The following is a 16,687-nucleotide window of genomic DNA, read 5'->3' as shown; positions in this document are numbered from 1 at the left end:
ACTCATGTTTCATTACTATTTCCCTTCCAAGCAATCTCACGCATATTATCCTTTAAACATATCAGCCAAACCTTTTTTTCTAAAATCAACCGAAGTGGCATTAGATGCAGTTTGTTACGGGATGTCTAGTTTAGTTCTTTAGCTTTAACAATTTAGTTGTAAACATTTCTGACATACCAAGAAAATCCTTCCTCCTTAAAATGCTGAGAACGCTGCATGGATTTCAGATACTTTTGGCAACAAAAACACAAACTATAACCTGATCAGTCATAATGATTCAGCCACAGGAACATAAAGCGATTGTTAAAGTCAACCACAGCCACTGTCAACACTTTGCTTTCCGTCAGCATCAATAATAGCCGAGTGGAAACTAGAGTCAAACTCATAAAGCCAAATGAAATGAAATGCTACAATTTCTGGTGTTTCTTCAGGTCAACTGATCGGTTTGATTCTTTTGCCTTCGGTGATGTCATGGACATGGAGCACAGCTAAAGTCGTAGGGAAGCGGCTGTTCCAACCGTTGCATTCCCAAATTCTCCCGAGTGGTGCACGGCTTTACACGGGTGAATGTGATTATCAAGAAGGTGGGATTGTTGTGGCGGAAGGTTCGCAAGCAAGTTTGATTGTAGCCGGTTTGTGGGAAGCATCTTGCTAACCAGTTAGCAACTTAGTGCTAGCACGTTCCCAATGGGAAATTCCATTGGGACCAAGTAGCACTAAATTGGTGACTTAGAAACGACGCTGTCAAGGAACGCTATGGACAGTGGAAACATGCAAGAGGAGGAGAGTTTAGTGTCGGAGGTCGTGGATGAGTCTCCTCCGTCATCCATTTTTTATTTAGAGGAGGAAAGCGGGGACGAAGATGTTGTGGAAGAGGACGCCAGGGCGGCAGAAGCTTGGTTTGGTGTAGAAGGCTTCCAGCCGTACATGTTTGAGCCCTTGCCTCGCAACGCTGCCAGTTCCGTTAGCTCTACGCCTGCCGAAGACACAGACGTCCATCCCCGTGAACACTGGGACGCAACTCAATGGGAAAGGAAAGGATTCTGATTTCAACCGTTGCGTATATTAGCTGCGACACATGAATCAAGATGCTATGACTGAAAAAATGTGATTTACAGATGACCGTTGATATATGATTGGCCGAATTTAGGTGTTCAGGCTGACGTAGAACTAACTGGCCTGCAGAAGATAACGGAAAAAAACAGACTGTAAGACAGGATTAAAAATTTATATTTTTTTTTTTTGAATTTTTGGAACAATATCGCCTGATAAAGATAAATTTATATACATGTTTAAGCCATGATATGATTTCCCTACGACTTTAAGCTGGTGTTGATCTTCAGCATGCTTAAAAAAACCCTGTAATTTATAAAGTCCTTTGCTAGGAAAAAACAGCACTTTGTTTTTAAACTGCGTCCATTTTGCATGTGGGTAATTAATGCATGGAATAGCATAGTTAATATATATTGATTATTAGTTCTGGATTTAATTCTTAATTACATGAGCCTCAATAATGATTTTTATTATCAGAATGACAAAACAAAAAAAGCAATGACTCAGCACCTTTGGTTTGCTTAGGGCAGGGGGCATGACAGCAACACAGGAGAGGGTTAAACACGGTGAAGAAGATCATAACAATATTGTGCTTCTGTTCCTTCACTTCCCCTCCCAAGAGAATCCTGTCGACATTCAGCATTCAAGAAAAATCTCTCCTCTTAGAAATTACACATCAAGAGGTTCTTAAGTGATATAAATCATAAGAAGTCAAGATTGTAAATACAATGCAGTAACTAAGTTGTTATCAAAGTTTGTGGATATAATTTTGCTACAGGCTAATTTGAGTCTTGATTAAATGAGTGAAAATAATTCTTCTTCAAACAGCAACACAGTGACAGAATGAAAGCCGATGGCTCTGCTTCACCCCAGCCCTCCCTGTCGGCCTCTGCCTGCAGACATCAGAAGGTTAAAGCGAGCATGTGTGGTGGGGGGGGGAAGGGGCTACGAGGGTGTGCAACCAAAAATAATTAGAGTACAAATAATTAGATGCAAGAGCTGTTGCTGAAGTATGCACAGCCTTTACTGACCAAACAGCCATGCAGGGATGCCAAGGGCTGGGTGCTGAAACCCCTCAGGTCCTTCTTACCGGGGGGGGGGGGGGGGGGGGGGGGGGGGACAAATGAACTAATGGGAAAACATTCGGCTAAATACTCAATAGTTATTTGATAATGAAAAAGACTCAATATGAGAAAGAAGTGAGTAGAATATTTTTCGCTGTAAACCATAAAACTATTTAATCAACTCAGTTCAGACGACAGAACTGAGCTTTCTGAAACAAGATAAAGTCTAAACATCTGATGAATGAAGCAGCCATTACAGCAGGAGGTCTAAAGCAACTCCTTACAAAAATGAATTTTGGAGCAGCTGTTTCAGAAAAACATTAAGCTTTACAGACCAACCCCCCCCCCCCCCAGATTTATTAGCAAAGAAAGCAGCATGGCTCACTTCAAGAAGATGGATGGATGGACGGATGGATGGATGGATGGATGGACGGATGGATGGATGGATGAATAGATGGATGATGGATGGATGGACGGATGGATGGATGGATGGATGGACGGATGGATGGATGGATGAATAGATGGATGATGGATGGATGGACGGATGGATGGACGGATGGATGGATGAATAGATGGATGATGGATGGATGGATGGATGGATGGATGGACGGATGGATGGATGGATTGATTGATTGATTGACGGACGGACGGACTGATGGATGGATGGACGGACAGACGGATTGATGGATGGATGGACGGATTGATTGATTGATTGATGGACGGACGGACTGATGGATGGACGGATGGATGGATGATGGATGGACGATGGACGGACGGACGGATGGATGATGGACTATGGATGGACGGACGGACGGATGGATGCAGGGATGGATGGATGGACAGACGGAACAACAGCTAAATATAGTGAATTCCAGCCACCCTTAATCCATATGAATATCTCTGCAGTATTTTTTAGACCAGATTCCTGGGGTAGAAACTACAGGGGTCAGGGGTCAAGGGTCAGACCTCCAGAGGAAACTTCCCTTTGGTCTCCAAAAACTGAAGCTAATCATCCAGCATCCATATCCCAGAACATCCAGTCCACTCCAGCGAATGCCTGAACAACCAAGGCCAGCTGCTGGAGGACCCGAAACGCATCAATCTTCCTCTGACGCACACATTCACACAGTGTGCAGTCACTCCAGAGTTGGTGACACGGGTCACTGCTTGTAGGGAAACAAAGTCCAGTGAAGCGAGAGTGGAGGGCTCAGTCACGAATGTGGCATCAGTCCGCGCTCACGACACTGACAAGGAATCAGCTGCAGCTCAACCTGCACTTCACCAACTACCAAGCCCAGGGGGGACAGGGTCGTTTTTGGTCTAGTTTTTCTTTTTTCAAGCATTTGTTACTACATTTTGTTTACTTATATATACACCATCTATTTGCTTTAATAACATTTTAAACATTCATTTATTTCTATTAGATATGCATCTCCACTTTATTTTGGTATTTCTCAAATCATTAAAGGAATAGTACACCCAAAACATGATTAGCCTTCATTTTCTACTCCCCCCCATGCTGAACAAAACTCTGGAGTACTTTTTTGATATCTCAAATGCATCTGGAGATCTGGGAGGCTTCTTGCTGTCTGCTGACATTCAGATAATGGAGGTCTATGGCGCCCGAGGCAGAAAGGTCCACAAAAGTCCACAAAAAACGTGTCAATATTCCTCCATACTGCTCGTCCAATGTATTCCAAGTGTCCTGAGTGGGTAGCGTCCATAATTTACTCGAAACGAAGTCATTTAGAACGTTTTAGAGCCTAAACAGTAGTGTATAGGATTTCCTAATAGCGCCCCCATGCACGCTCACGATTCTACGGAAGCCGGCAGACCAAACCAGATGAAAGTGCGCATTCAGCTCGGCAAAGAACTCATGCTCTTCCTCAACACTGAAGTCCTCAGACATTTTTCTTTCGTTGTTTCTTTCTTTGCACAGGTAAACAGCACATTTCTTCTTCTACGCTTGCATTATCGGCAGAGCAGACGCTGAATGCGCACTTTCTTCCGGTTTGGTCTGCCGGCTTCCGTAGAATCGTTTCGAGTAAATTCTGGATGCTACCCACTCAGGACACTTGGAATACATTGGACGAGCAGTATGGAGGAATATTGACACGTTTTTGTGGACTTTTATGGACCTTTCTGCCTCGGGCGCCATAGACCTCCATTATTTGAATGTCAGCAGACAGCAAGAAGCCTCCCAGATCTCCAGATGCATTTGAGATATCAAAAAAGTACTCCAGAGTGTTGTTCAGCATGGGGGTGAGTAGAAAATGAAGGCTAATCATGTTTTGGGTGTACTATTCCTTTAATATTGTTAATTGCTTTAACCAGATTTGTATTATACACATACACATATATATATATACATATATATATAAATGTATATGTACAGACAGACAGACAGACAGACAGACAGACAGACAGACAGACAGACAGACAGACAGACAGACAGACAGATAGATAGATAGATAGATCCGTTTTGTTTGGTCATAGTTTCTATAAAGCAACCAACCTGCTGACATATACTCTGTGCACAATAAGCAAACATATAGCAGTTAGAAGTGAAATGGGATTTCTAAAGATACTGGGACTCCAAAGGGATGACTGGGGAGAGGATCAAAGACTGGAGACACTATATTGGTCTTAATGGCCTCTAAAGTAGAAGAAGAAACTGCCGATTCTCACTTCCCTCAATGCTCTTTCTCAGCGTCCCTCCCACTCTTTTTCTCTCTCTCTCTCTCTCTCTCTCTCTCTCTCTCTCTCTCTCTCTGCCCCCCCCCCATCCCTCCAATCTTTAAAAATAAAAATGAAATGAATAAACCAGCTCTCCTCCCTGAGGCCAGACGGACCGTGCAGGAAGGTAAACATGTCCGCTGTCGTGAGCTCAGACTATGCGGATGCTTCGCTTCAGGTAACGGTCGTCCTCCACGGCTCTGTGCCCACCAGCAACATCTCGCCGTTCGCCAGCAGAGCACGGTAGCTTGTGTCTGAACAGATTTCTGCTTCACTGCCAAACCGGCGCTCCTCAAGCAAGGACATCCATGGATTTGTTAGAAGGTTGATTAAAATCAGGGTCAACAGTCCAACCTCTACCTACAGCACCTGGCTGATGGCTCATATTTTCATTCTGGATCTACTTCTTGATCAGTAAATTTGTTTTTACTTAAATCTGACATTTAAAATGGGAATGTATAGCTATTTAAGACCAAAACCACGTCAGCATTTAAGAATTTCTGTAAAGCAGCGACGGACACAGATTTTAAGAAATTAATCAACAGTTAAAAAAAAAAATCTGAGGATCATCTGGAATCAGATGAACAAATGTTTATCAAAATCTAGAAGTGGTCTCAAACTGTTCCTCAAGGGCCAGTATCGGGCAACCACCTTTACCTCAACACACTCGACTCCAACATGAGCTCATTAGCAGAGCGCTGCATAGCTTAACTGCTGCTAACGGCTAGCGTGGTAGTTTAGCCCTTTGATTTAGGTCTGCAGAACTAGGGACAGATCTAAAAGGACAGCCGGCCAGCTGCATTTGACTGTAAAATGTAACATAGAAAACTGTATTATCTTCTTTTATTTCGTTTATAATTTATTAGAGCTGTGGATCCTTGTTGGTTATTGTTAAAAAGATCTAAACGAAAGTCGACCTCATGTTGGTGGTCCTGCCCCGTCTCTGTAATACTTCTCATTTCACCCAGGTTTGAATAGTTGCATGTTTTGGTATCAAAGGTGTGTAACCTGAAGAGACTGAACAAACTGGACTGAGAGGAGGGAGCTGTCCAAGCTTTCATCCATCATGGACGCCACCTTCCACCCTCTGCAGCAGACTGGAGAGGAGCTGAGCAGCTCCTTTAGTCAAAGATTTTTACAGTAAAAAGCGGCGCTACTGCAGGTCATTCATCCCTGCTGCAATGCAACACTACAACAGCAATGACTGGTGCAATATCTAATGTGCAATCACTATTTAATACCCTATAACAGGCATCCCCAAACTCGGTCCTCGAGGGCCGCTGTCCTGCAGGTTTTAGAGGTTTCCCTGCTTTAGCACAGCTGATTATCATGATTGCAGTAGAGCTGAAGCCTGTTAATCAGCTTTCAATTAAAATCAGCTGTGCTGGAACAAGGAAACCTCTAAAACCTGCAGGACAGTGACCCTCGAGGACCGAGTTTGGGGATGCCTGCCCTATAATAATAATAACCTGTTCTTTATATCTATAGATCAATAAAGTCAAATCAATCAATCAATGGAACCGTTGCTTTTTATTAGTTCAACAACCAAAAATGACCTTCATATGGGAGCCACCAATAATAATAATGTGTATTACAAAAGTTCTGACCATTGACAAACTAAAGAAATGCTTCTCTGACCAACATTCAGCATTCGTCGGACCCAGATGGGTTCTGCTGCGGTGAGGCGGTAGTTATGTGGCTTGACGCCATCATTGGCTTCACTAATGAGACAATGTTTGGGTGAATTAATAAATCTCAGCCCCTGATGTTTATGCAGCATCCTTAAATGGCATTCAACTAATCGTTGCAAATTATACAACTGATAAATAATTCATATGGGTCCCACTTTTACTAAAAGCAAAACTCAATCAGTTTACCAATTTTTTATTTAATATGATGCAAAAAATGCATCTGAGCCTGCAAAAAATAAACTATAATACAACTTTACCCCTAATGAATCAGTAGACAAATTTAATATCATGAGATTTTATCCACAATATTAAGGTCAGTTTATACTTCTGCCTCTATACTCTATACCTCTGCAACCGTCAAATCTGTCTCTGTGTGCGACCACGCCCCCCGCACACCTAAAAAAAAATCCTGACTATGCGTTGGACCGTCGCAAACCCGCACAGACCTGAAGCGAAAGTGCGCAGACAAAAGCAGCTGTGATTGGTCCTTGGTTTGCCTTTCCGCCTGTCTGTGCGGTCGTCCTTCTGGATTCGGTGCCGGGTCCAGACTCCCCGGTCTCATCCCTGGTCTGATCCAAGGGGCGTAAACGCCACCTACGCGTTCTCCTGTCTTTTTGCCATCTCCATTGACAGAAACCTGATCCTCTTCGATGTCTAGCAACTCTAGATCCGTGACGGTGATATCTCCCAGACGCCCCAATGTTGTTTTGGAAATGAAAACACTCCCTCCGGCGCCACCGAAGAGGTTCTGGTGATCATCCGCCTAAGTCCCATCTATATCCAGAATCTTCCAGGATCAAACCTAAGAAGCCAATGAACAAGTGGCCATTTTACAGCTCATACACACCAAGGCTCAATAGCTTGACTAATGTCCGCCCCCTTTTTGCTCCGTTCTGTTTGACTGGTATCTGAGAAATGTGACGCCAGAAGCCAGAGAAACAACCATCACACAACGATTGAGCAGATTGCAGAAACGTTTTGTGACAGCGTCGTGAACTAGAGGTAAAAATGTGTCTATTTGAGTCCTGTCAAAATGTGTGAAACTATTTTTTATATATAATTAATAGTTTAATTCTGACTACTTAAGATGTTTTACGACTGTATTCTTTTTTCAAAAGCTTTTTTTTTTTTTCCTCAGTTTCCTAAGGCATAAAAAGAACCTTTATGTTAATCATTTGGGTCCTCCTGGTCTCAGCAGTAACCTACCAGTCCAGTTTCAGTCGCGTGGCTAAGAACATGAATATATTTCATATAAATGACGTGCATGAGGTATAATCCAGTGAGTATTAAACTTGTTTCACTGCTTCTTTATGTGGGATTTTATAGAGAATTTCATTCGCTCCGTCACACGCCATCGAAAGAATAACTTAATTACACTTCAGCTGCCCTTCAACACCGAAGAACTGCATGAAGAGCAGGAATGCGCAATGCATGGAAACAATTGACTCAAGAATACACAGACACACACACACACACACACACACACACACACACACACACACACACACACACACACACACACACACACCCCTACTGACAGAAGCAATCTGAAGACAAGTGTGGAAATGAAAATTGAGGTCATGGGTTTTGGGATGTGGTCCAGTCCAGCCTGCATGCAGCCTGCCTGACTCCCTTAGAGCGCGGAGGTGGACAAGGTGTGTGGGCTGATGATGTTCATTACTTTCCTTTCTTCAAGTGTTCAAGCACTCCCTTACTGACACTATGCATACCACAGCTGCCAAGTATTTCATATATATATATATATTTATGATAGGGGTGACAGGAATATTAATACTTTTCCAAGATTTGATTTATTATTTTAAAATATTGAAACATTATAGTTGTATTATTTCCAAGCTTTTGGGCCACCGCCACCCACTGGTAAAAGGTCAGTGAGTCTGAGCATTGCTTCTGCAAGTGACAGCAAGCATGTCACCAATAAGGCTTCCCTCAGGGCGAGGTTTAAACCTGTTTCTTGGCTAAAATTGCACAGAGACAAAAATAAATGACACCAAATTCCCAGAATGAGTGGAAATGTGACTGACTTGATAAGCCAATTCACTGCCTGCTAGAAGAGAGAGAGATCAGTCTTGGGGCTTCAGGTTTGACAGATAAAGCTGATGATGGTTGCCGTTTCCCGTATGTTTACCATCACAGACGGAGGCAGGGCTGGAAGGCCGGAGAGCAGAGGCCTCTGGCTGCTAAAGATCATCAGCGAGGAAAGAGAACGGAGACAGACATGGAAATATTTATAGATACCCAGTGTGTGTGTGCCTGCAGACACCACGCGGCTCAGAGCAGATCCACAGTGACAGTTGCTGATTAGTCAACTCGCAGCCCCTCAACACCGAGGCAGGCGCACACACACAGCTGCACTTCACTTCATTTGAATAAATCCCTCTGTTATCGACGCAAACATTTAAACCCACTGACACACGTACATGTGAAGGAAGTGAGAACAGCTCATCTCAGGACTGATGCTGGAGTCTGCAGCAGTGTCTGCACAGCATGCAGGAAGCGCCCCGTGCTTTAATGGCGCCTCCTGCTTTAATAGCGCCCCGTGCTTTAATAGCGCCTCCTGCTTTAATAGCGCCTCCTGCTTTAATAGCGCCCCGTGCTTTAATAGCGCCCCGTGCTTTAATAGCGCCCCGTGCTTTAATAGCGCCTCCTGCTTTAATAGCGCCCCGTGCTTTGATAGCGCCCCGTGCTTTAATGGCGCCCCGTGCTTTGATAGCGCCCCGTGCTTTAATAGCGCCCCGTGCTTTAATAGCGCCTCCTGCTTTGATAGCGCCCCGTGCTTTGATAGCGCCTCCTGCTTTGATAGCGCCCCGTGCTTTGATAGCGCCCCGTGCTTTAATGGCGCCCCGTGCTTTAATAGCGCCCCGTGCTTTAATAGCGCCCCGTGCTTTGATAGCGCCCCGTGCTTTAATAGCGCCCCGTGCTTTAATAGCGCCTCCTGCTTTGATAGCGCCCCGTGCTTTGATAGTGCCCCGTGCTTTAATAGCGCCCCGTGCTTTAATAGCGCCCCGTGCTTTGATAGCGCCTCCTGCTTTAATAGCGCCCCGTGCTTTAATGGCGCCCCGTGCTTTAATGGCGCCCCGTGCTTTAATAGCGCCCCGTGCTTTGATAGCGCCTCCTGCTTTGATAGCGCCCCGTGCTTTGATAGCGCCCCGTGCTTTGATAGCGCCCCGTGCTTTGATAGCGCCTCCTGCTTTGATAGCGCCTCCTGCTTTGATAGCGCCCCGTGCTTTGATAGCGCCCCGTGCTTTGATAGCGCCCCGTGCTTTAATAGCGCCTCCTGCTTTGATAGCGCCCCGTGCTTTGATAGCGCCTCCTGCTTTGATAGCGCCCCGTGCTTTGATAGCGCCCCGTGCTTTGATAGCGCCTCCTGCTTTGATAGCGCCCCGTGCTTTGATAGCGCCCCGTGCTTTGATAGCGCCCCGTGCTTTGATAGCGCCCCGTGCTTTGATAGCGCCCCGTGCTTTGATAGCGCCCCGTGCTTTGATAGCGCCCCGTGCTTTGATAGCGCCCCGTGCTTTGATAGCGCCCCGTGCTTTGATAGCGCCCCGTGCTTTGATAGCGCCCCGTGCTTTGATAGCGCCCCGTGCTTTAATAGCGCCCCGTGCTTTGATAGCGCCTCCTGCTTTGATAGCGCCCCGTGCTTTGATAGCGCCCCGTGCTTTAATAGCGCCCCGTGCTTTAATAGCGCCTCCTGCTTTGATAGCGCCCCGTGCTTTGATAGCGCCTCCTGCTTTGATAGCGCCCCGTGCTTTGATAGCGCCCCGTGCTTTGATAGCGCCTCCTGCTTTGATAGCGCCTCCTGCTTTGATAGCGCCCCGTGCTTTGATAGCGCCCCGTGCTTTGATAGCGCCCCGTGCTTTGATAGCGCCCCGTGCTTTGATAGCGCCCCGTGCTTTGATAGCGCCCCGTGCTTTGATAGCGCCCCGTGCTTTGATAGCGCCCCGTGCTTTGATAGCGCCCCGTGCTTTGATAGCGCCCCGTGCTTTAATAGCGCCCCGTGCTTTGATAGCGCCTCCTGCTTTGATAGCGCCCCGTGCTTTGATAGCGCCCCGTGCTTTAATAGCGCCCCGTGCTTTAATAGCGCCCCGTGCTTTGATAGCGCCTCCTGCTTTGATAGCGCCCCGTGCTTTGATAGCGCCCCGTGCTTTGATAGCGCCCCGTGCTTTGATAGCGCCTCCTGCTTTGATAGCGCCCCGTGCTTTGATAGCGCCCCGTGCTTTAATAGCGCCCCGTGCTTTAATAGCGCCCCGTGCTTTGATAGCGCCCCGTGCTTTGATAGCGCCCCGTGCTTTAATGGCGCCCCGTGCTTTAATAGCGCCCCGTGCTTTAATAGCGCCCCGTGCTTTGATAGCGCCTCCTGCTTTGATAGCGCCCCGTGCTTTGATAGCGCCCCGTGCTTTGATAGCGCCCCGTGCTTTGATAGCGCCCCGTGCTTTGGTAGCGCCCCGTGCTTTAATGGCGCCCCGTGCTTTAATAGCGCCCCGTGTTTTGATAGCACCCCGTGCTTTGGTAGCGCCCCGTGCTTTAATAGCGCCCCGTGCTTTGATAGCGCCCCGTGTTTTGATAGCACCCCGTGCTTTGGTAGCGCCCCGTGCTTTAATAGCGCCCCGTGCTTTGATAGCGCCCCGTGCTTTGATAGCGCCCCGTGCTTTGATAGCGCCCCGTGCTTTGATAGCGCCCCGTGCTTTGATAGCGCCCCGTGCTTTGGTAGCGCCCCGTGCTTTAATAGCGCCCCGTGCTTTAATGGCGCCTCCTGCTTGATGTGGCTAACTAACTACCTTGAGAAGATAAACCGGGATGTTGCTGAAGTCCACTGGGAGTTTCAGGAGGAAACGGGCTGAAAACTCTCCTGTCTGGGAACACACAAAAAAGACGGGAAAATATCAGACCAGAGAAAGAGGCAATAAATACAAAATAAAGTCACGATTTATTTAACAGCAAATTTTATTTGAACCTCTTATTTCCATACCCAGTGTTCCTACATTTACCTGATCTAATCTGATTAAATCTGATGTGAATAACCATGTAGTAAACCCAGTGCTTTAAGGTGCATGAATTAGCTTTGAAATGAGGAACAGAGAATTTTCAAACTTTCGCCCTGAATCGAATATTATTTCATTTTTATAAGTAGAAGTTTGTTTAGTCTTAAACCCCTGCAACCAAGAGTTGTTACTACATTACAGCATTAAGAGATCAGCGTTGCCATGACGACAAGACAACACAACAGGGTGCGAGAGCACCTGTCAGCAGAACCTGCAACTGAAAAAGCTCAGATGGCAGGATTGGTCCATCCCACTCAGAACGGTCCACTGGAGCATTACTGCAGCACAGGAGACTTCAATAAACGTAGAGTGGAAGAGAAAAGAGGAGTTTCCTGGATTTTAGCATCTAAAACATATTTTATTCATTGGATTTTGCAATGCAAATTAACTTTATGGTTTTATGATAACATGTTAGTCAATCTTTTCCTTTTTAAAAGGATTATAAAGTTTTTAATTGTGCAGGTCTTAATAGGTTCGATTTCAAAAAAAGAAGAAAAAAACTTAGTAAACCTTGTTGACATAAAATTCTCCCCAAAAAGTTAAAGAACTCCATGAAATTCAAACAAACACAGTATGTAATAACGTTTTTAACTTTAACTAAAACTAAATGTGACTAATTGTTGAAGCAGAGGTGTCTGGAAACGTTTTCCTCTACGGAGCGACGCCATGCCTGAAGGATCAAACCTTTTCACTAAGGACCTCCTCCTCTCACGGTTTTGTAACCTCTTTTTAAAAAGGCTTTTTGGACTGTTTGACATATTTATCTGTAAAATAAAAATATTAATATGTTTTATATATTTAATGTAAAAGGATATTCATATGTGTAAGACGGATAAACTTAGTCCAGTTTCAGATAACAAAGAAGGAAACAGGAAGTCTTGTTACATGATGTCTCCTGTTGATTTTTTCATAAAACAACTTCTCATTTTTTAGACCAGATGAAATATAAGCAGCCCAGATCCATGTGACCTCTGCTAAGCCATGGCCTTAATGTGATTCCATGTTGACGGTCATGTTTACTTTGCTTTCTTCTGTTTTCAGAACTATCCTGCTTGCGTAATACCAAATGACCCGATAAAAGATCTTACCCAGGCGTTCTTCCGTCCGGCATAAATCTCTAGGTTCTGTCCAAAGCTGGGGTCTGCTAGCAGGCTGTCGTACTCAAACAGCAGCCTGGAGCTTTCACGCAGGCGGTGGCACTGGTACTGATGGTACTGCTGGATGAGCTCCTTCACCAGCTGAAGCAAACACTCTGGGTTCCCAGCATCCCAGTCAACCAAGTGCTGCAGAAGACATTAAACATGTCATCAACATTACAGTTACATATCTGTCTCTATACGTCTATATACGTCTATATACATATATATATATATATATATATATATATATATACATATATATATTTATTTATATATATATATACAGCATTTTATTGTTTGATAAAAGAACAAGGAGCAATAATTGGTTTTGGAAAAGCTGGCTAGAGTGCAAATCAAAATGAAATGTAATTTAAGGAAAAGGTATTCGATTTAAATAGATTTTTTCCTTAAAAAAAGTTTAATTTCATTTTTTTTATAATATTTCACCTTATGAAAAAAAAAACATGAACTGTTTAGAACTACAAGGAGCAGAAATTGTACTACAGAGGCATCAGGGAAAAACTAATTTGTCCCAGAAGGAGGAAAAAAGTCTGATGTGACAAAGACTTCTTGCTATAAAAAGGAAGCAGGTTGGGCTGAAGGATGTCCTGATTTAGGCTGATATGGAAAAGTACTGAAACGTCCAAATGCTCCAAACACACTTTTAGACTCCAGCTGGAAACAGAGAATTTACTATCGATCAGAACCGGACAAACATGGAACCAATTCTAGCTTCAAAACAGTTTTTTCCTAAAAGTCTACAAAAAAAATTAAGGGCAAAAAAAAACAAGTCTATTACAACAAAAATGATAAAGTGTCAAATATAATGGAAAACATGTCCAGCCTCAACGTAAATGAAATGTCTTTGGAAATTTAACCCTGTTAAAAATAAGCAGATATAGGGGAGAAAATGAGCCTTTGTAACATAATTAGTCCAGTTTGAGCCATCAAATAATTTTGAAATGTTAATGAGGAAACCAATTTCAGATTCTACTATGATGCAGATTTTCCAGCTAATTTATCCACCGTCTGCCAAAACTCCTCAGTTTCCTGGGTATCGCGGGTTTACCATTGGATCTAAAAAGGAAAGTGCCCCCCCACCAACTCATTCTGAAAGTAAAGGATTGCTTTCAGACTAAACTGATGAACTTTCCAAACGTGCTTGTGTAAATATTGCGTCAAAGAAAATATGTTATATACACTCAGGCTTACGAAAAGCAGAGCAGCCTAAACAAAAATCTGGAGTTATAAATATGCATCCGGTGAGCAGGAGGATTAATTAGGGAATTAACCGTTCATACCAGCAACATTTAGATTACAAAAGCAGGATGTCTCTGACTTGCAATAGCTTGTCTCCACGACTGTCTGTCTGCAGGCCCGTATCAGCCCTAAGGAGAAAGCTCCCATTGTTTCAGGAGGCATCGGTGGCTGTGGCAAGGGCAGGCCAAACAGAGCCCATGACCTCATCATCCTGAGCCACCAGCGGTTACCAGCAATGCCTGGATTCCCGAAACGCAGGGGGAGAGATGCAAACAAAGATGGGCATTGTCCAAAAGAAGCAGTCAGAGCCCCGGGCAGAAGGGAGCTGAGACCGAGGAAGTGCTGCGTCAGGACTGTGACAGAGAGTATCAGCCAAACTCCTCTGAAGGGCGAGGAGGGAAGGATCCGAGGTGGGAGAGGGAGAACAGACAACGCTGCAGAGTTCATGCAAGTAGGCCAAGGCCGGGCGGAAAGTGGGCCAAGTCTTCGCGTGTTTGCCGTCTCTGACATCTAAGTTATGAAACCGTTGCTGAAATGAAAATAATATTTCAGGTTATAGCTGTGATGCACAGGCTCATATTTTCCCAACAGGAGAAGTGCTGTTGAGAAGAAGAAGAGGAGCATGATTTGTGGGTGTGAGGACAACAGAGCAGTATAAACACTTCATGGGTAATTACAGCTAAAGTCTCCACATGGTTAGTGGTTAAAGTGAGCTGCTCCAGCGGCCAATGACAGAGAGCCTGGGCTGCTCCCACATCAAGCCAATCGTTTTCCAAGAATAAAGAAAGGCCCTAAAAATATCCTTCAAGCAGACAGAAACAGCAATTACTGGGACCAATAAAGATGAACACTTTGAAAAGATGGACCTCTAAATCATTGAATGAACAGCATCCTTTAATGGCTCTGCTATTCATTTAAAAAAGCAGACTAAAGTTTCATCTCTACAACAAGAAACTTAGACGGTGAAAAGCAAAGAGAAATTTGACAAACATTCATGTATCTAAATAATATACATGTGCAAAGATCTAGTAAATTAGCTAACATGTTTTATTACGACCCTAACAGAACCTGTAAAACCAGATTGTTGTGATCTACATGTGGTTTTACTTGCAGTTTTTGGGTGAGGCATTTTAAGCTCCACATGAATGGGAGTTTCATCATCATGCACTTCTGGTACACATGATTGATAGTCCATGTGGGAACCCGGGAGGCCCTCGCCAAAAGGTAACAGTCACTCCATAAAGGGCCCACTATTGCATAAACTGGAATTGAACAAACAGGAATATATGAATTTAGTCTGATCTGATTTATTTTGGTACAGGTAAGAGTAAAAGCCAGAATTCCTGGCCTACAAAAATAATTTAGAAAAAATATTACATATTGTAGACAAAATCCTGTTAGAAGAAGTGTAAAAATTACGGTCAGGGAAAAATAAATAAATGAATTTTTTATATAATTAGCAACTAACTAATGATATGAAGATATTAACCCTGGATATTGCTTATATAGTGCACTTCACATATAAGCTTTTCAAAGTGCTAAAACATTTCACTAAAAACATAAAAAAAAAGAAAATCATAAAAGCTAAATTGAAGAAAAATATCTAATTAGATGTTGGAGCTTGGCCTGTTTTCCAGTGTGGTCCTGTTTCTCTGACCGTGACTGAGTGGATGTGCTCTCTTCATCCTCTGACATGGGAGCTGCCTTGGAGCTCGTCTGCCTGGCTGTGTGTTTCCTGGACGGGGCCGCCTTTTACAGCTGCTTTTTGTATCTATGCTTCTTTTTCTATGTCTGCTTCTGTCTCCTTGAACCCCAGTGGGCCTCAGCAGATGGCCGCTCACACTGAGCCTGGTTCTGCTGGAGGTTTCTTCCTGTTCAAAGGGAGTTTTTCCTCTCCACTGTCGCTACAAGCATGCTTAGTGTGAGGGATTGCTGAAGAGTCAATGAGTCGATGCAATCAACTGGTTTTCCTTAGATAGAAAACTTTGTATCAATCTGACTGGATGATCTGGTTGAACTGTAAAGTGCCTTGAGATGACATGTGTTGTGAATTTGGCGCTATATAAATAAACTGAATTGAATTGAAATTAATTTCAATCATTAAACTTCAAAGAGCTGACATTATACTTTAGGGTTTGATAAATCACACTTCCTGTAGTTAGTAATATATTGCATTTCTCTCCCAGAATTTAGCATGTTCTGATGATCAGCATATGTTCTGCATATTCATCAGGTTAAATCCCTGACATTTTTAAGCTCATTTTAGGCAGATGAACCTCATATACAAATGGTCAGTAGCTATCTGTGTTATCAGGTTTGCATGTGATTTTAAACATTCAAACCTTTAGTGGATCAGGGTCATATTAGCAATTGCTCTCGGCAGTGTCTTTCATTCTATTATTCTAGAGTTTGCAGATGAGTATTTCTATATACCCAAATCAAAAACATCTCCACTTTTGGGTTTAAATGTGAGAAATTAACCATTTAGAGACATTTCCAATTAACATTAACCACTAGGTTCATGCAGTCAACAAATGGAAAAACAGCTTGACCATTTAGCCAGCAGCATATGCATGACGTCCAGAATCTTCTAAAACCCTGGCCTACGCTGAACTTCCTATTTATTTTTTCTAGTTCAGGCATACATAGAGCATTCATAACAAGTCAAGACCTTCTGTCCA

At 43.8% G+C, this 16,687-nt stretch overlaps 1 protein-coding gene across 1 annotated transcript in view; it reads right to left on the bottom strand.

The window, feature by feature from the left end:
• babam2 (BRISC and BRCA1 A complex member 2) overlaps positions 1 to 16,687 on the bottom strand; it is a 130,867-nt gene that overhangs the window by 70,883 nt on the left and 43,297 nt on the right. The window contains exons 5-6 of the mRNA XM_038285173.1: positions 12,696 to 12,890; positions 11,344 to 11,418 (exon numbers count right to left, since the gene is read on the bottom strand). Of these exons, the coding sequence (XP_038141101.1) occupies positions 11,344 to 11,418; positions 12,696 to 12,890 (270 nt within the window). The remainder of the gene's footprint in view (positions 1 to 11,343; positions 11,419 to 12,695; positions 12,891 to 16,687) is intronic.

This window comes from Cyprinodon tularosa, unplaced genomic scaffold (assembly GCF_016077235.1).
Source record: "Cyprinodon tularosa strain WSP-4 unplaced genomic scaffold, ASM1607723v1 ctg207, whole genome shotgun sequence".
Taxonomy (NCBI): Eukaryota; Metazoa; Chordata; class Actinopteri; order Cyprinodontiformes; family Cyprinodontidae; genus Cyprinodon; species Cyprinodon tularosa.
This window is presented reverse-complemented; position numbering and strand designations above follow the sequence as displayed.